This window comes from Typopeltis vanoorti, chromosome 6, assembly GCF_054136105.1.
Source record: "Typopeltis vanoorti isolate ZY-2024b chromosome 6, IOZ_Tvanoo_1.0, whole genome shotgun sequence".
NCBI lineage: Eukaryota > Metazoa > Arthropoda > Arachnida > Uropygi > Thelyphonidae > Typopeltis > Typopeltis vanoorti.
Genome location: NC_143554.1, coordinates 155,440,534 through 155,461,273, shown reverse-complemented (window position 1 = coordinate 155,461,273; position 20,740 = coordinate 155,440,534). Strand labels below are relative to the sequence as shown.

The following is a 20,740-nucleotide window of genomic DNA, read 5'->3' as shown; positions in this document are numbered from 1 at the left end:
ATGACCCCATTCTTCAACCCAAAACACACCAACCTATTCAAATCCTTTTGTGACAGCAACATATCTGAATTTTCTGACATTGCTTTTCCTAATTTAGGATCATCAGCAAACAACTGCATATCTCCATTTACACTCTGAACTATTTCATTGATATATAAATTAAACAGCAGTGGTCTCAAAACAAACCCTGTGGCACCTCCCACTCATCACCTTCCTTTTATGGAACACTGCATCTCCATGCACAACTTGCTGGCTCCTATTATTCAACCAGCTTTGTAACCAAGCTACCAAATGACTGTCCAACCTAATCCTATCCAATTTTCAAAAGTAGTCTATCATGTGGTACTCAATAAAATGCTTTTGCAAAAGCCAAATAAATAACTGTATAAACATCTCACTCATCCAATATGCTAGTCACCCTATTATATAGCATAACCAAGTTACTAAAGTATGACCTCTCCTTAACAAACTCATGCTACCCTCTCAGAGGCCTTCCATTCTCATCAATCAACATTTATATTCTGTCTCTAACCAGTCTCTCTAACATCTTTACCAATACACTCGATATACACATTGGCCCAAGGCCGTATTCATGGGTGTGCGAACTGTGCGGTGGCACAGGGCCCTGCAAAGCACAAAAAATTTAAAAAAGCAAATCAATTAATTTTTTTTAAATTATTATATAAATTAATATTGTAATTATTATATAAAAAATATTATTATATAGAAAAATATACGTATATAATTTTACAACCAACTATTGTTGTTGTTATAGTAAGTGAAATAAGATCATAGCACTAGAGCGGTAGTATTTGAAACCACTGTAAGAGATATATAACAATATCGTACAACATAGTGTTAAATAGGGAAAAGTGCATTTTAAAACAGGTGTTTTAATAATTTTAAGAAGTTTTTTGATTTTAGTTTATGATTTTATGAACAAGTAAGTATATACACGTACTGTTATGGCAATTTTTTTATGTGACATTATTGCAAAACATCTTAAAAAATATATTTTTTTAAACTGGTTTTAGGTTATCCGACATCAGAATTTTTCTTCAATAGCAGTTTTCAATCTATATTAGATTTATTTATTTTCAAATATTATCTATTTTAGATATATTTTATTTATTAGGTAAGTAATTTTGTTTTAATTTATTAACTTATTTTATAATTAAATCTATCGGGAGTTCTGAAATAACTACAAACAGTTCTTTGGCTTCAACATTAATTAATAATGAAAGTTCTGAAATACTCAAAGGAAGCGGAGAACATGAGGCGCTTGGTCAAACAATGACTATTGAAGATCCGAAAACTGAGACACCAGAGGAAGGTGAACAATTTACTATTGATGATCCAGCAACATGGCCCAAAAAAGGTGTTTTTCCACAGCTCAACATTTATAATATTGCAAATAAGATGCAAGAGCTAGAATGTACATGTTAGGAGGTACATGTTAGGACAATTGCAAACGGAGAGAAGTAAAACAGAAGTTGGCTTGTATATTCAAACTCTTCCAACTCTATTTTTTGTTTTTGTTGCAAATTATTTTCTTCTGATGATAATTTTTTTATCTAATAATGGCTTTTCTGACTGGCGACATGTAAGTGAAAGATTAAAGTCACACGAACAAAATCCAGTGCACATGAAATGCATGTATTCATGGACACAAATGGAATGTAATTTAAAAAATCACAATACAATTGATCAGGCAAATAAAAATTCATAAAATTTGAAGCAGAACGGTTAAGAAATGTTTTAAGACAAATAGTAGCAGCAATTCTTTATTTATCCAAACAAAATTTAGCTTTTAGAGGTAATTTTGATACTTTGAACACTGCCCATAATGGTAATTTTTTTAGAATCATAGAATTAATTGCAGAATTTGATCCACTTTTAAAAGATCATTTAATGAGATGTTCGGGAAAAAAATTATAGGAGAGAAACAAAATTCGTATCTATCATCCATTGTGCAAAATGAATTAATTGTTGATATGGGAACCAAAATATTGTAAATATGATACCACAGGCAAAGTACTATTCAATAATTCTCAATTCTACTCCTGATGTTAGTTATCAGGAGCAAATTTCAGTAATTTTTAGATTTTTACATATATTTGAAGCAGATGTTGAAATTTGTGAACACTTTTTTATGTTTTTAACAACTAATGACACTACTGGTAAAAGGTACATATGAAAATATAAAATCACTTTTGAATAAATTAAATCTTAAATTGTCAGATTATAGTGGGCAAGGGTATGATAATGGAGCGAATATGAAAGGAGTATATAAGGGAGTCCGTGCTTACATTTTAAATGAAAACGAAAAGGCATTTTATACTCCTTGCACCTGTCATAATTTAAATTTGATTTTAGGGGATGTTGCAAAATCATCAATTATAGCAATAAAATTTTTTAATGTTATACAAAAAATTAAACAAATTTGTTAAGCAATTAACTCCAAAACCGTTATGTGATACAAGATGGGAATGTAGAATAGAATCAGTTAGAGCTGTACATTTTCAAATTCCAGAATTTTTAAATGCACTAAAATAATTATTTATAACTGCATCAGATAATCATTTGAGTTTATACTAAGCCTTTTAATTTGGTATGAGCTTTTGTCAAAAGTTCATTTAGTAAGTAAAGTATTACAAAATGCAAAAATTCCCATAGACATAGCAAATTAGCATATTAAAGAGTTAGTGCAGTACTTTGAAGAGCAGAGAATATCAGGATTTGATAGCTGTTTTGAGATTGCTAAAGAACTGTCAAATCTATTAGAAATAGAAATTAAATTTAAAGGAAGTCGAGTACGTCATAGGTGATAACAAAGATAATTTTAGGATAAATTTCTTTTTTGTAATTTTAGATACTGCTCTACAATCTGTCAAAAAAAGATTTGAATTGCATGAAATTCACCAAAAATCATTTGGATTTCTTTATGATATGAAATTAATAAGAAAAATTACAGAAAATGAATTAAAATTTTGCTGCAAACAGCTGTATCAAAAATTAAATAAAGATATTGATGAATCTGAATTTTAATTTGAATTAATTATTTTTAGAAATATTGTTCCAGAAGATGCATCCATTAATATTTTAAAATTCATAATTGCAAATAATTTGTCGGATATTTATCCAAATATTACTATGCCATTTAAAATATTATTGACCAGTCCAGTTACAGTCGCATCAGTAGAAAGGTCAATTTCCAAATTAAAATTAATAAAAACCTATTTGCGATCTTCTATGTCTCAAGAACGTTTGTCGTCCCTGGCAATAATATCTATAGAGCATGAAATTGCAAAAAATTTGAATTTGGATAGTTATAAGTGATTTTGCAGTAGCGTTTGATCTGGCAATTGTGAACTCGTTTTTCTACAAGAGGGAAGAATATTTGATAACATTTAGGAGTGGTAACAACAGCTCACAAACTGACTATATTTTGACTAGAAGAAAACATCTTAAGGTTGTGACAAATTGTAAAGTAATTCCAACAGATCAAGTAGCACAACAACACCGAATGTTATGCGCAGACTTTAAAATAAGATCGAAGATAAGAACTTCTGGATGCCGTGGGATGAAGACAATTAAGTGGTTTCGCTTAAAAGAGGAGAGTGTGAGGAATCGTTTTAGGGAGAGGGTGTTAGAGAGGATTTCGGATGGACTGGAAAGTGTACAGGATTGGTGGAAACATAATTCAAAAGTAATCCTGAGCTGTGCAGTCGAGGTGCTTGGTGAGACATCTGGAATGTTTAGAGAGCAGAAGGAGGGTTGGTGGTGGAATAATGATGTACAAGTGGCAATGACAGATAAGAGGAAGGCAAAGCAGAAGTGGGATGAGTCAAGAGTGGAAGAGGACAGAGAGGTGTACAAAGAGAGAAAGCAAGAAGCCAAGAGTTGTGGCACAGGCGAAGGCCATGGCATATCAAGATCTGTATGATCAATTAGAAACAAAGGAAGGACAGAGAAAAATTTACCACTAGCGAAATGTAGAAATAAGCAGCAAAGGACATCTTACATGTGAGGCAGATCAAAGATGCTGAAGGAAGAGTATTATGGAGAGATGTGGACATAAGAAACAGATGGAAAATATACTCTGAGGGACTTTTGAATGAGGAAAATGCAAGGACTCTCAGAGGAGATGGGCAGCCTTCTGAGGGGATGGTGCAGAACATCAGTAGAGTGGAAGTGACGGAGGCCATGAAGAGGATGAGGAATGGAAAATCGGTGGGCCCCGACAGAATTCCAGTGGAGGCATGGAAGGCACTGGGGGGAAGAGGGAATTGACCTGCTGTGGGACCTGTTCATGAAAGTTTGCCAACAGGAAAATATACCCGAAGAATGGAGGGAGAGTACTCTTGTCCCCATCTACAAGGGTAAAGGGGATGCACAACAAGACTGTAAAAATTACAGAGGAATAAAGTTGATGTCCCACACAATGAAGATCCTAGAAAGGGTTCTTGATGGTAGATTGAGGAAGGAGGTGGAGATTGCAAGGGAACAATTTGGATTCATGCCTGGTAGATCAACAACAGATGCTATCTTTGGGTTACGGCAGATGATGGAAAAATATCGAGAGAAACAAAGGGAGCTACACCTGGTATTTATTGATCTGGAGAAAGCATACGATAGAGTGCCAAGGCAAGAAGTCTGGAGGTGTCTGAGGGAGAAGAAGGTACCGGAGAATATGTCAGGCTGGTGCGGGAAATGTACAGAAATGTGAAGACAAGTGTTTGGACCTGTTTGGGACAGACAGAAAGTTTTCAAGTAACAGTTGGCTTGCATCAAGGGTCAGCATTAAGTCCGTTTCTGTTTAATATTGTGATGGAGGTGGTAACAGAGGAGGTGAGAGAAGATGTGCCTTGGACAATGTTGTATGCAGATGACATCTTGTTGTGTGTAGATTCAAGAGAAGAAGCGGGAACTAAACTGGAGAGATGGAGAAAAGTACTGGAAGAGAGAGGTATGAGACTGAGCAGAAGTAAGACAGAGTATATGTGTTGCGCAGTTGGCAGCGGCCAGGAGACAGATCTGGAGCTGGAAGGAAATGTCATCAGGAAGGTGAGAGACTTTAGATACTTAGGTTCAACAGTGGAAGAAGATGGAGGAGCTGAGAAGGAAGTGGGATGCAGGATACAAGCGGGTTGGAGGAAATGGAGGGAGATGGCTGGAGTGTTATGCGATAAGAGGGTGCCGATCAATCTGAAAGGCAAAATTTATAGGACAGTAGTGAGGCCAGCTATGACATATGCTATAGAAACTGTAGCCCTGAGGAAAAATAACATCAACAGGATGGAAGTAGCAGAGATGAGAATGCTTAGGTGGATGTGCAGTGTGACCAGAAAGGATCGTCTGAGAAATGACTATGTCAGGGGAACAGTGAAAGTTATGAACTTAGGAGCAAAAATACAGGAGGCAAGGTTGAGATGGTTTGGTTATGTGATGAGGAGGGAGGACGAATATGTGGGAAGAAGGGTCATGCAGATGGATGTGCAAGGAAGGCGGAAGCGTGGGCGGCCAAAGAAGAGATGGAGGGAGCTGGTAGAAGAGGACTTGAAGATGAAGAAACTTGGATGTAGTGACAGCCCAAGACAGGAAGGTGTGGAGGAGACTCATTACAAACAGTGACCTCACTTAAGTGGGAGAAGCTGCAGAAGAAGAAGAAGAAGAAGAAGATAGTTATAAATGATTTTATTGATAAGCGCATTAGGTTAAATAAAATTTAATATATTAAGATTTCTTTTAAATCTTATAAGTTGTTATACATATATTTCATTCTTTATAGTAAAAATGGATATTTTTTTCTTATTTTTATATTATTATTTATATTATTAAATAAATCATCGTTCTGGTGTATTTATATGATAATATGTACTTACATAATAAAATAATATATCATGTACATACAAACACTTCATAGTTGATTTAATTAATTAATTAACAAGATATTCTTCCATTTAAAATTTCCATAAATGTTACTAACTTTCAGGGACCCTGCTTTTCCATTTCGCACAGGGTCTGCAAAATGTAGAAACGGCCCTGCATTGGCCTATAGTTTGACACTACGGACATGGATTCTCCCTTATGAACTATTTTTCCTTCTTTCCACTCTTCTGGTACTGTGCCTGTTGCCAGACTTCTGTTGAACAGTCAAAGTGAAGGTTACAGCCAGTTCCTTTGTACATTTCCTTAATATATGTAGTGCTATCCCATCCAATCCCACAGGCTTATTAACATCATGGTTAATTAAAATTTTAAAGTTTCCATTCTTGTACTGTGAGTTGTCTATCTTCCTTCCTATTGCTGTTCAACACTACCTTATCCCTCCTACATGAAATATACTAACAAAATACTCATTAAACATTTCCACTATATCTTCAGCAGATGTGACTCCTGTTCCATCTGCAGCAACTAAAGTCAGCCTTCCATATTCACCCCTGTTTTTCTACTAGTAATATAACCATAAAATTCTCTAGGGCTTTGCTTTGCTACTTCAGCTTTCATATGAAAATTTCTCTTTCCTTACTACACTTGTCACCTTCCAAGCTTTCCCCTTATACTCCTCATGCTGCTAATTGGTACCCTGTTTTCTTTATATTCCCTCAATAACATCCTCTTGCTCAGAAGTTCTTGCATAATTTCATGATTCATTCATTTTATTGCTACTTTATTTATCCTCCGAACCTGAGGAATACAATCTAACACTGCCATAAGTAATTTATTCTGGACCAAATCCCTCACGAATTTTTTTTTTTTTTTTGTCAGATGTCATCTCCTTCCAGGAGGTTGACTACCGTGAGCTTCCACCATGTATGGTTTTTTTTTTTTTGCTTCTCTTTTGCATTCTTCATAGGAAAAAAAGGTCCAGTCCTTAATATTTCCCATCCAATCTGTTCTTTGTCTTCCTCTTCTTCATTTTCCTTGTATCATTCCTTCTGAAAGTGTTTTTTGTAGGGATTCATGCCTTAGTATGTGACCAAGGTAGGTGGTTTTCCTTTTCTTAATGGCTTTCAGCAGATTCCTATCTTCTCCAATTATCTCTAATATTTCTAAGTAGTTTTTTTGGCAGTCCATGGGACTCTAAGAATTTTTCTGAGGATCCACATCTCATCAACATCACCAATATGTTTCCTTAATTTATCATTGTAATCACTGTACCCACTCTCCCGAACTGGTGGCAATGGAGTGACATCTTCTATCATACTGTATGAAATGATATTATTAAATCTAACACTCGAGTCCCACATGTTGCCTCAACTACATGATTCACAAGATAGTTGTCCCTGAGTAGCTCAAGAAACTCAATCTTCCTTACTCACACATGATATTTCCAGCTTCCAGTCAATGTTGCCATAATTAATTTCCCATTTTTATAAACCTCCTGTCGCTCATCAGTCTGAACATTTCAGAATCTTCTCCCTCTGAATTCCCAGGCCTTATAGCAACATCCCACTAAATATCTAAAATTTTTGCTAACTTCAACTTCACATCAAATGGTCTCAAGTTCCACCTTGAGAGGATATAACTGGTCTGAAACCATAATATCCATCTCCTCTTTTATCTTTTTTCTCTTTTCAAAAAAATTCTGTAGCAATCAAAAAAATTTCTGTAAGCACATCATACTCTGTTAACTATGTCCCATTGACATCAATGATATGCGGGCTGACTAACTGTATCAAGACCACAAACTCTGTACGCTTATTCCTAATACTCTTTACACTTCCCACAATTCCTTATCCGATATATAAATTAAATTGCATATATATCCCATATATAAATTATGCATCATTCCAGTAATTTGACTCTGTTGATCCCACCAAAGCCATCTCTATTTTGTCTTCCTTTGTCCCTTATCTCACAATTCTGGTATCTTACATTTGCAGTTCCACTGTCTAATTTCCATTTCTATGACACTGGCTACATGCTCACCTCCTCTCATCAACAATCTATGCAGCTTCTCACTTCCACTCTCTCTCTCTCAAATGCAGACCATCTGTAGAAAACAGCTCTCCTACCTTCAAATTTATCCCACACATCAACAAATTCAAATTCTCTCTTCCTGCACATTCTAGCTACCATGCTATTTGTGATCACTGCTCTTCTTCTCAGCTCTCCATTATCATACCCTAGCAACACATTCTTTTGCTACACTGTCTCTAGCAACACTTTAAACATGTGCTACCCCATTCACACTTCCTTGCAAGTCATTTGTTCCAACCAACAAAGTCAATTCCTCTGCTTTTCCTCTCCTCTCCATAGCCTAATCACTCTTCCTATTGTTGCTACTGTCAGACATACCTGTAACACCTTCTTCATTTTCACATCTTTCACTATATTATTACCATACAGCACTACACTACTTTCAGCTTTTCCACCACAATCGTTCATCTCTGACTCAACTGCCACTTTCCTTCTTAAATTCGAAATTCTAACCTCTTCTCCAATTGTTCTATCTCACTCTTAATTCATTCTTAAACCTTACCAATTCTTTCTTAATATTCTCACTTGTGCTTATATCTTTCATGCTATCTTTGTTACCATTCCTTATTCATTTTTCTACCAATCTACCATGATTATTATTATTATTATAACATGACACATCCAAGGAGTGCAAAGACTCATCGAGGGAGGGCACCTATTCTGCAACTCTCTATTTCTATCACTTAATCCACCAACTACAGTGAATTGACACAATCATTGTCATCACCTACACCAAGCCTTCTGCTGCCCACCACCATCATAGTATTTTTTGTCTGTAAATTGCGTGTGTTCTTAAGGCTGATTTGTCTGTATGCAGGATGAAAAATACGATTTTCTGGGAGAAAAATCATGCTACCTCCATATAAGACCTGGTAATTCACCTGCAATTGAAATAAATCCATATAAATCTACCATCTTTTGCATCTTCTTCTCATACTATAACCTGCTGTGTCATTTACCATGTGCCCAATATACACTCTGCCATCAGGTGGCATGTTTGATGGTAGGACTGCATTTGAAGAGCTCCGAAAGATAAGTTATTTAGTTTTAAAAAAATATTGTTACTGATGATATCTGATGAACTGCAACCAAAGAGAACAGAAGTTCAACTGCAGGATAGTGAAAATAAGCACATTTGAGGCTATCTGGTGTGAGACTGAGGCCAGCAGGACAAAATATACAGTTAGGTGCTGCTATAGACCAGCCAATGGAATAGATGATGGAGATAGCATGTATAGGAAACAGACTCAATGAGTGGAGGACAGGTATTATTATGGGGGGATTTCAACTATGATAACATTGAGCCATTGGAAAGAGGAAAGGACACCTGGGAGGAAGGAAATGGATTTTATGCAAGTTACTAAGGGATAACGACCTGAGACAGCATGTAATGGAATATACTAGGGATTCAAGAGTGCTCAATCTAGTAACTGCATCTGAGAATTTGACTATGAATATGACCACGTTGCTGCCACTAGTGAGAGTAATCATAAGGTCTTGACCTGGGAGGTGGCTAAATGTGTGGAATTTTCAATTAAGAAAGGGTACATGTGGAATTACCAGGCTGGTAAGTATGATATGCTTAGGAGATTGCTTGGTTCAGTGCCATCGCAAGTAAAACTGTGAGGACTGGAGATTGATAGTGCACGGAAAGTGGTAAAGAAGCATTTGAAGGAGGTAATGGCTGACTGTATATCTAGAGTCCGGATTGTAAATCAAGTAGGGGTTAAATGGATGAATAACACTATTAAGCTTGAGCTGCAAAAAAAAGAAACAACTGTGGAGGGAATTTAAGGAGAAAGGTGACCAGCAGGCCCATGAACAGTATAAAGCACAGACCAGAAGGGTATATAGTATGGTAAGAAAACAAAAGCAGATTATGAAAGGAAATTAGCAACGCAGGCTAAAGAGAATCCCAAACAGTTCTTTCAATATGCTGCAAGTAAAAGAAAAAATTAATATGCCAGAATGATTTTAAGGAATGTTGATGGTAGGGAGGTAACTGAATCAGACGAAATTGTAGAATTACTAAGAGTACATCATCCAGACAGTGATATTGAGGGAATGAGGGAACCAATGGCTTATATGGGAATTGAGGTGAATGAAATGGAGGTGAATAGTATATTACAGAACTTTAATTTGAATATATCTGTGGGATTAGATGGTATACCAGCTCGAGTCTTACATGATGCAGCAAAGGAATTGTCAGTGCCCTTGACCATATTGTTTAATTTAAGACTGAGCTCTGGGTTAGTCCTGAGGGAGTGGAAAGAGGGGAAAATAGTTCCATTGCATAAAGGAGGCTCCAAGACTGCTGTTACAAATTACCGACTGATGAGCATATCAGGAGTTATTGTCAAGGTATTGGAGAAATTAGTCAAGAGCAAAATACAGGAATGGATAGATGGAAATGGGATACTGTTTTGGGGGCAGCATCAATACAGTGACAGCTGAACTGGATAAGGGTAATGGGTTTACAGTGATACTGCTGGACTTTGCAAAGGCCATTGACAGGATATCACATGGAATTCTAATCAGTAAACTGCAGCACATGGGGATAGATATAGGATTGCAAGATGGACAGGAGGATGGTTGATGGAGAGATATCAGAGAGTAGTTTACTCAGGAGTAGAGTCCAAAAGAAGGCCTGTGACTAGTGGTGTGCCGCAGGGCTCTGTTCTTGAACCACTGCTATTTAATTTATTCATTAATGATATAAGAAAGTGTCTGAGAGGAACTGTTCAGTTATTTGCCAATGATGCAAAGATGGGTAGAGCAAAAGTGAATATACATGAAGTCAAAATTTTGCAGGATGATTTGGATAGATTGCAGACTGGGCTAAGGAAAATGGATGTCAGTTTAATATGGCAAGTGTAAGGTTATGCATTTTGGGATGAAAAGATTATCAGAGGTATACCACATCGATGGAACTGTACTCCAGGAAATTGACAAAGCCAGGGATTTCGGAGTGTTGGTGGATAGATAGGGAGTTGAAGTTTGGAGGGGGCACATAGCAAAAGTGGCTAATTAACTCATCAAATCTCTTGGTTACTTAAGAATACTTTGACAAGCAGAGACAAGCAGGTTATCATTCCTCTTTATTGAGAATTGATAAATGCCCATCTTGACTACTGTGCCCAGATCTGGGCACCAGGGTTTCTTCTTAATGAGGAGGAGGTAGAGAGGATCTAAAGGCGAGTGACCAAGATGGTAGCTGGTCTATGGAATGAACCGATAACAAGTTGAAGATCAGAAATTAAGAAAGGAGTATCAGAAATAAAGAAAATAAATTGGTGACAATGATAGCATCAGCCGGCACAGTGATTATTGGAATCAGGAATGAAATGTATGTTTTGCAGGTGCAAAGCGAGTGATCATTACTGGAAACTGTAACCATAGCAGTATAAACTAAGTGAAAGAATGGAATTTCTAGAATTCTTGAGAGAAGACTATCAGGCAATGTGTAGTAAATAGAACATGAGATTTATAATCATAAGAGGATATGATTATAAGATGTGATCCTTGTATCCAGCTAGTGAATGTGACAATGTAATTTTCATTTGTACAATGAATATACATGTTGAAGAATCAAAAAGAAAGGGGTTTATTATTATTCAGGACTTCCATAGCATCACAAACTAATTGTGGGAGGCATATCTTAGACAACACAAAGTTTAACATGCTACTTCTTAAACTCATTCACTCTTCGTGCTCTCGCTACTACATCAGGCAACAATATATTTCACAGTCCAACCCCCCTTCTATCCATAACTACAAGGAATGTCTCCCTTGTTCTACCCTATGAAAAGTTTCTCCAGTGTCATCATTTTAACTACCTCTCACCACTTTAAACATCTTGATCACATCACCTTTTCTTCTTTTATCTATTAAATGCAGTCCATGCTCTCAGTATACTCCTCACTAATATTGTCAAATCCTGATATCATTGATCATTTTTGTTATCTGCTTCTGCACCCTCTCCAAATCACCTTCAAATTCTAGTAACCAAATCTGAGCACAGTAATATACTTAGATTTTGCAAAGGCTTTTGATAGATTACAGCATCATAAGTTGATAGTCAAACTAGAGTGGATGGAGTTGGATATTAGATTGATGCACTGGATTGGAGACTGGCTATCTGATAGGTATCATCAAGTTGTGTATTGGGAAGCGATATACAGGAAAAGAAAAGTTACTAGTGGTGTACCTGAGGAGCACACCACTAGTCTGTTTTAGGGCCATTGCTCTCTAACTTGTATATTAATGATATTGGTGAAGATTTGGATGAAGATATTCAGTTGTTTGCAGATGATGCAAAGTTGGGACGAACCATGAAGAGTAGAGAAGATGTTGTGGCCTTACAAGAAGACTTGAATAAATTGAGTGATTGGACACAGGAATGGGGATGTGCATTCAATGTTGCAAAATGTAAGGTTTAAAATTTGGAAAACAAAGATGGGATGAAGAATTTATGCTTGGTGAGAATATATTGTCGGAGATGGAGGAAACAAGAGATCTGGGAGGGAATAGTTGGTAAGGATCTGAAATTTAGGGGACATATAGCCAAAATTGTGAAGACAACACAAAGGCTTCTGGGAATGATGGGGAGGACACTGACTTGTAGAAGTAGGGAGATTCTTGTTCTATTGTATAAGGCTTTCATTAGGCCACACACATGGACTGTTGTGCCTGGATTTGGTCACCTAGTTTTCAGAAGGATGAGGAGATGTTGGAAAGGATCCAGAGGCAACTGACTAAGGTAGTTTCTAACCTCTAGAATTTCGAGTATGAGGAAAGATTGAGAAAATGTAATTTGCAGAGTCCGGTGGACAGGAGGAAGAGGGGGGGGATATGATAGAGACCTATAAGTTGGTAAGGGGTTGTTATAGGATGAATGCTGGAGAGGTTCTACAGAAAATAGTGGGAGATCAGGAGAGAATCAGTGGTCATCCCTGGAAACTGTATAAAGAGGGTGTGAATAGGGGAATGAGAAGCAGGTTTTTTGGCTTTATACAATAGAATCATCAATCTTCTATCTCTTCTGGTCAGCATTGCTTCTCAGTATTGCAGTAATTGTCGGATTATCTTCCCCATCTTTGTGATATGTCACTTAAACTTCAAGTTTCTATCAGTCATCAATCCAAGGTCTCTTGCCTCCTCCACTTCCTCTACAATTCCCAACTTTGATACCTTACATTGTTGCATTAAATTGAACTCTTTATTCATTTTCCCCCCTCTCCAATAACTCTTCTAAGCTTTACTTCATCTGCAAACAACTGAAATTTATGTACAATTATAAGGCAGGAAACTATAATAATCTTGTAAATCAGCTAGGGGAAGTTCCATGGGTAGAAAAACTTGAAGAGAAAGATACTAGCAGTGCATGGAGATATTTAATCAATATTTATCAGCAGCAATGGCAAAATATACACCTTAAGTTTAAAAGATAAAATGTTTCTTATTATTATTATTATTAACATCTGACCTCTATGGAGTCAGGGACTCATAGTGGGAGGTATGAACTATTATACACAAAGTTCATCCAACTGGGCCTTCCATTCACCAACCACTTTATATGTAAAGAACCTTCTCTCACTCCTCTGCTCACACCCTCCTTATACAGTTTCCAGGGATGGCCTCTTGTTCTATCCCCCTCTCTTTTCTATGAAAATTCTATTCCATGTCAACCTGATAACAACCCCTGACTAGCTTATGTGTCTCAATCATATCCCCCCTCCTCCTCCTATTAACGAATAGGAGGAAGAGGAGGATTTACGTTCTCTCAATTTGTCCTCGTACTCCACATTTCAAAGACCACTGACCACTTTTGTGGATCTTCTCTGAACCCTTTCTAACATATCCTCATCACGATGAAAACTTGTGACCAAATCTGTGCACAATAATACATATGAGGCCTGATCAAGGCCTTATACAATGGCATCATAACCTCTCTTTTTCTGCACGTCAGGCAGAAAAAGAGAGGTTAATGTGGCCGCTTAATTTCAGATCTTATTCTACCACCACTCCCAGATCTCTCATCATCTCTTTTGTTTTGGTGTTTTGGTATAAAGTGGATGACTATATAAAATGAGTTAATTCATGTCAAGGGAGAGATTAATAAGAGAATGTATTTTGCAGAGAATGCAGAGAATGTATTTTGAATATTATGTATGCTGGAAGTCAAGAAGATGGTGAGACTGGATGAGATATAGCCACGAGTTGGAGAGAAGGTGTTAAGGAACTGGCTATTTGTTAACAGTCTCACTACTAGAAAAAGTGTCTAAGTAGCTAAAGGAGAGTAAGATAGTGTCATTGTATAAGGGTTGTGGTACAATGGGGGGGGGCAGTTTGTATTTCTTCTGTAGTTGTTAAGATTTTGGAGAAATTAGTGAGAGATAGTGTACAGAATTGGCAGAATTGAGTGTAATAATGTCTGAGAAGGTCAGGTGAATTTGTTGAGGGGAATTGTTGTTTTAGTAATCCACTTGTGCTTTATGACTAAGTAATGAAAACAGTTGATGAGGGAAAATCATGTACTCGTACTGATTTTTTTTTTTTTTTTTTGTAAAATCATCTGATAGTGATCCTTACAAAATGTTGACATTTACATTGCAGCACATACAGTTAGATATGAGATTAGTGAATTAGGTAACTGGCTGTCTGAGAAATATGAGTGGAGAAAAGAGTATCAAGGAAAGTTATAAGTGAGACTACAGTGAACTCAGTACTGAATCCTTTGCTGTTTAATCTTTGTTAATTATATTGTTGCTGGATTGTAGGTAGATAATGTGATGATGATGTAAGGCTAAGAATTGTTATTAGTAGTAATTCCCATGTTGTGGCCCATCAGATGGATTTGAATAAGGAAATTTGGGCAAAGGAATGTGGATGCAGTTCATCAATTCAGTTAAATATGAGGGCTTGAAATTTGTGATCCACCAATAGGAGAGTAACCTTGGAAAGGATACAAAGTGCAATAAAAATAATAACATAGCTGTACAATGTTGGTTATGAGGATGGACTATGGGTATCCATGAAACCATGCAAACTGCAGTGTTGTTTAGCTAGAAGATGAAGTGGTGACATGATTAAGATATTCAAACTTATAGCAGAACAATAGAAAGGAACAAGGACAAGAGGTCATTCATGGAAATTGCAAAAGAAGTGGTGAGTAAGATAATAAAAAGTGGCTTATTTGCATTGAGGGTGATTGAATCATGGAATGCACTATACGCTAGGATGGTGATCATGCAAACAGTTAACAGGTTTTAGGAATAGTATGACTTTGTGTTGTCTAGGATGGGTCTCCCATTATATTATATTATTATATTTAATAATAATATAATAATATCAGCATTTTTCTTTTTTTTTCCCCAGGACTGAATGAGGGTGTCTCAGTCTATAGCTATGGTTGGTTTTCGTTGAGATGCTGTATTTTATCTCAACAACATAAAACAGTTTCAAACACAAACTGTGCAGTAACAGCACACATTTATTTCAGTATTCAGTGGGAACGGCATAAGACACAGAGGTACTATTATTGCTACCCTAGATAAACTTAATCTTCTGATAAACGGCTGAAATCTTAAGTATGAAATTTATCAATATGTGTGAAATAAATGCTCATCCTCTTATTTATATTTAAATACAAAAGTTAAGCTAAGATATACTAACTTTTCACACGACTATCTTGCACACATCACTGAACAATAACCAACCTGTGAAAGTTCCCATGCTCCATGTGGTTTTCCTTTCTAATACTGTAATTGTGCCTACATGTTCTGTATTTTCAGAATGTTATAGTTCAGGTTAACCTTTTATTGTATTTTTTTGTTCATCCTAACCCAAAAGAAGCCACAAGTATCTGTGGCAAAACTAGTTGGTTTTCACTTTTATATTATTACAGCCAAATAAACCCAACATATTTCCCTATACAATTGATTTTTATTTGTTGTAAGTTTACACATTCATCTAATCTGTATATGTATGTATGTATATATATATATATATATATATTTTATTTTATTTTTTTTTTTTTTTTCAGAATTCATTTTTACTCGGTTGGATTATTATGAAAAAGCTTTAATGACTGATACAGAGAATAAAAAGATGACATGGTATATTTGAAAAGATACTACTAGTAAACTAGTAAACGAAACTAGTAAACTAGTAGTATCTTTTCAAATATACCATGTCATCTTTTTTCTCTTGGTATCAGTCACTAAAGCTTTTTCATATATATATGTGTTAAAGATACCAACCAATTTTATAAGCTAGGTTTTTAATCCTTTTTCCCAAGTAAGCAAACAGACAAGTAAGTCAAGTTTGCGGCTGCACGTAGTGCAACACTAGGCAACTCGCTGCAAAGGTGGAGTAGGCTCTGATCACTTTCCTTAGAATATTCCCCCTAATGTAAGGCACATTTCCTTGCAGAAATGTATGATGCTATGCATTAAGGTAATGGTCACTACCCATACCAGTTTCGACCTTTATTGAGGTCTCGTCAGTGGGAACCAGACCTAAAAAATTGCTTGGTATCTTTAACATAATATATACCCAAGGTAAAAAACTTTCTACATATATATATACACATGAGGGTAATATTATCTGTGAGAGTCAACATGGATTTTTGAAGGGGCGCTCTTGTTTTAGCAATATGTTAGTATTTTATAATAAAGTTACAAGAGCATTAGATGAAGGAAAGGCATATATTGCCATTTTCCTAGACTTAGCAAAGGCATTTGACAGGGTGCTACATGATAAGCTGATATTCAAGTTGCGGCACATGACTCTGGATGTCAGATTGGTCAACTGGATTCAGGATTGGCTGTCCGATTAGTATCAGAGAGTTGTGTATGTTGGAGCAATACCAAAGAGGCAGAAGGTTACAAGTGGGGTTCCACAGGGCTCAGTACTGGGACCTATATTGTTTAACCTTTATATCAATGATATTGTCCATTGATATAAAGATTGCAATGGGTTGCAATGGGATATTCAGTTGTTTGTGGATGATGCAAAGCTGGGAAGGGTTATTAGTAATAGTGCAGATGTGGTAGCCCTGCAAGAGGATTTGAATAAGCTAAATAGATGGGCAAATGAATGGGGGTTTCAGTTTAATGCAGCAAAATGTAAGGTCTTAAGGTTTGGGAAACATCGATGGCACATTGCATACTCTATGGGAGGAGTTAAATTAGAGGAAGTAGGAGAGACAAGAGATCTGGGGTTGATGATTGATAGAAACCTGAAATTTAGGGGACATATTGCAAAGGTGGTGAAGGTAACACAGAGGATTGCAATAATGAGAAGGACACTGACCTGCAGAGATAAAAGGGTTATTGTTCTGTTGTATAAGACTCTGATCAGACCACACTTAGACTATTGTTCCCAGATCTGGTCCTCAGGATTTAAATGGGATAAATTAACTGTGGAAAAGGTACAGAGGCAGATTACGAAGATGGTTTCAGGACTGTACAATGTTAGTTATGAGGATCGGCTGAGGGAGTGCGGACTGCAGAATTTGGTGGATAGAAGAAGGAGAGATGATATGATTGAGACTTTCAAACTGTTGAGAGGTGGTTACGGGGTTGACAATGGGGAGTTCTTTCGCTTGGTTGAACAGTGAGAAGGAGTCCTGACAAGGGGCCATCCCTGGAAGTTATGAAAGGAAACTGTGAGAAAAAGGGTGAGGAGTGGTTTCTTTGCATGGAGGGTGGTTGAACCATGGAATGCATTGCCTGATAGAGTGGTGAGAGTGAGAACGGTCAATGAGTTTAATGAGTGGTATGATAGCCTTTGTGTTTCCTAGGAAGGACCTCCCTCGATGAGTCTTGACAGACTTGTTTCTTAGAAAAGACCTCCCACAATGAGTCTTTTGACTCCATGGAGGCCTGAATAATATATATATTTATATGCAGATTGACTTGGTTTATGAACATGTTCAATAATTTTAATGACTTAACCCACCAAGATAATTAAGAATAAAAGTTTAATACGGACACAATGAAGTTGGCTTAACAATGAAACTAGTTGTGTCCATATTAAACATTTATTCTTAATTATCTCGGTGGTTTAAGTTATTAAAATTATTGAACATATATATATGTCCAAATATAAATAAATATATATAGTAAATATATGTATGTTGCCGGTCTGGTTGGCCGAGTGGTTGGCGTATCTGCTCTCCACCCACTCGGCCAACCAGACCGGCAACATACATATATTTACTATATATATTTATTTATATTTGGACATATATATATGTTCAATAATTTTAATGACTTAAACCACCGAGATAATTAAGAATAAATGTTTAATATGGACACAACTAGTTTCATTGTTAAGCCAACTTCATTGTGTCCGTATTAAACTTTTATTCTTAATTATCTTGGTGGTTTAAGTCATTAAAATTATTGACTGTGGGTTTGAATTCAAACCAGGCTGTGGGTTTGAATCCTGCACACGGGCATGGATGTTTGTGATTGTCTATGATACTAGTAGTGGTGGTCGGTGGCAGATGGCTTGGTGTAGATCAGTGCTTCCCAAACATGGATGTAAAGGCCCCTTTGCAAAAATTAAAATATTTTATGGCCTCCATCGGAAAAAAAAAATTGTAACACAGACATATTTTATTATAATATTTATTGTATTTATATTCAATATAAAACATACACAGGGAATATTACAAAAAACAAATGCAAATGTTGCATTTTTAGCATCTTACATACACATTTAAAATGGCACAAAAAATGTCTTAAAACATTTTAAATTTGGTTTAATTATTTCATGCCCCCACTCAACAAAACTAACGGCGCCCCAAGGGGGCCACTGCCTACAATTTGGGAAGCGCTGGTGTAGATGATGAAGATAGTTGTGGTTGGTGAAGACGAAGAGTTGTAGAGTAGGTGCCCTCCCTCAATGAGTCTTTCGACTCCTTGGAGGTGTTATATAATAATAATAATAATAATAATAATAGTAATATATATATGTTAAAGATACCAAGAAATTTTATACTTGGTTTTAACCCTTTTCCCAAACTTTTCTCAAAGCTTGGCGCATGAAATATATTCACGTCTGAGCTACTTGTATATAGAGGCTGAAGACTTCATATCACTTGCCTTAGTATGTATCCAATAATACAAAGCACCCCCCTCCCCTTTCAGGCAGGTATAATGTAATGCATAATGGGAAAGGCCACTACCCAGACCAGTTTCGACCTTTATTGAGGTCTCTTCAGTGCAAGTCAGAGCCGGGAGAGATACCAAGGTTGAAGTAATGCAGAAGTCATATATACCTCATATATAAGTAGACAAAAGGTGCTTGACCTTCTTAATAAAAATCTCTGAATGAGAGAAAGATGTAGAAAGTTTTTTACCTTGGGTGTATTATATAAAAGGATTAAAACCAAGTATAAAATTTTTTGGTATCTTTAACATATAATACACCCAACGTTAAAAAAACTTTCTATATATATATATATATATATATATCGTGACAGTATCACTCTCTCACCATAGTCATGTCTACCACTGAAAGACAAGACTTTAGTTGATGGATGACTTTTCATTCACCTAAAGTAGGACCACTATCTGGCTCACTTGAAACTTTATAAACAGTTGAAAAAATGTTCATGTTTGATTTCTAGAATAGAATTTCTGAAAAGTTTAACTATGACCCACCAATGATATTCTGTACATCAACTTTTCATGAATGGTAGCAGCAAAAAACAAATAAATAAATAAAAGGTATCAGATTAATATGAACCTCACTTAGTTTAATATGACCTCACTTAAAGAAAATGTTTTCTTAAAGCCATGATTATGAAATACAAATTACATGTGAAACATACATGAAGATCAACTTTTTTTATTTCTTTGGAACAATGCTTGCACGTTGCGCGTACCATTGGACATCTGTTACTGATGTGTGTACTTAACTTTGATGGTTGCATTTTTGATTTACAATTTGGACATTTGACCATAGCCAGCTCACACATACGTTCGTGGTTCTGCAAAAGAAATTAACAGCAAGTATATTAAAAACTTTTCTCCACATTATTTGAGTCAATTAAAATATATTAAAGCATATAATAAATTTCCTATAATTAGACTATAATGGAAAAATTTGTTTCCTTTTAACATTATAGTATTTTAATTTAGTGGTCATAGAATAAGATTATTTCTATAAAACATTGAATTCAGGATGAATACAGCAGACACAATATGTCAGAGCTATTCTCAAATTGTGTGGTGGTGGTGTGTGTGTGTGTGTGTGTGCGCGCGCGTGCGCATGTCAAATGTTAAGTGTACTGAATGCTTATATGTTCATTCATTCATTCATTCATTCATTTTGTATGGTGATTCAACGGCCGTGAGCCCCTTTTATGAGGAGGTACGGCACCACCTCAATCCCCCCCCTATTTTTTATCCCAGCTCAGGACCGGCATAGCTGACAATTCAGACCTATGGCTGGAGGGATTGTCTTAAGTATTCCTGACTGTATCCATGTGTGTTCACAGGGTCGGTTTGCCTGCTTGAGGGATGAAAAAAACCCCAGATAAACTGGGTGAAAACCCTGCTGTCCGCACCCAAGACCAGCTAACTTGGCTATGACTGAGGAAGATCCTTAAGCTCCTTACATCACCGACAGGAATCGAACCTAGGACACTCCTTCTCCAGTCATATGGTTGCAAAGCGCATAGCCACTAGGCTAACTGCGCAGACCCTGTATGTTGAATGGTATCAGTGAGAGATGGTAA

At 36.4% G+C, this 20,740-nt stretch overlaps 1 protein-coding gene across 4 annotated transcripts in view; it reads right to left on the bottom strand.

Moving 5' to 3' along the window:
- Positions 1-20,740, bottom strand: part of LOC150106126 (uncharacterized) — a 424,317-nt gene that overhangs the window by 235,840 nt on the left and 167,737 nt on the right. For all 4 annotated transcript variants that reach the window (XM_090393871.1, XM_090393872.1, XM_090393873.1 and 1 more), the window contains one exon: positions 19,832-19,990. In XM_090393871.1, the coding sequence (XP_090249997.1) occupies positions 19,832-19,990 (159 nt within the window). The remainder of the gene's footprint in view (positions 1-19,831; positions 19,991-20,740) is intronic.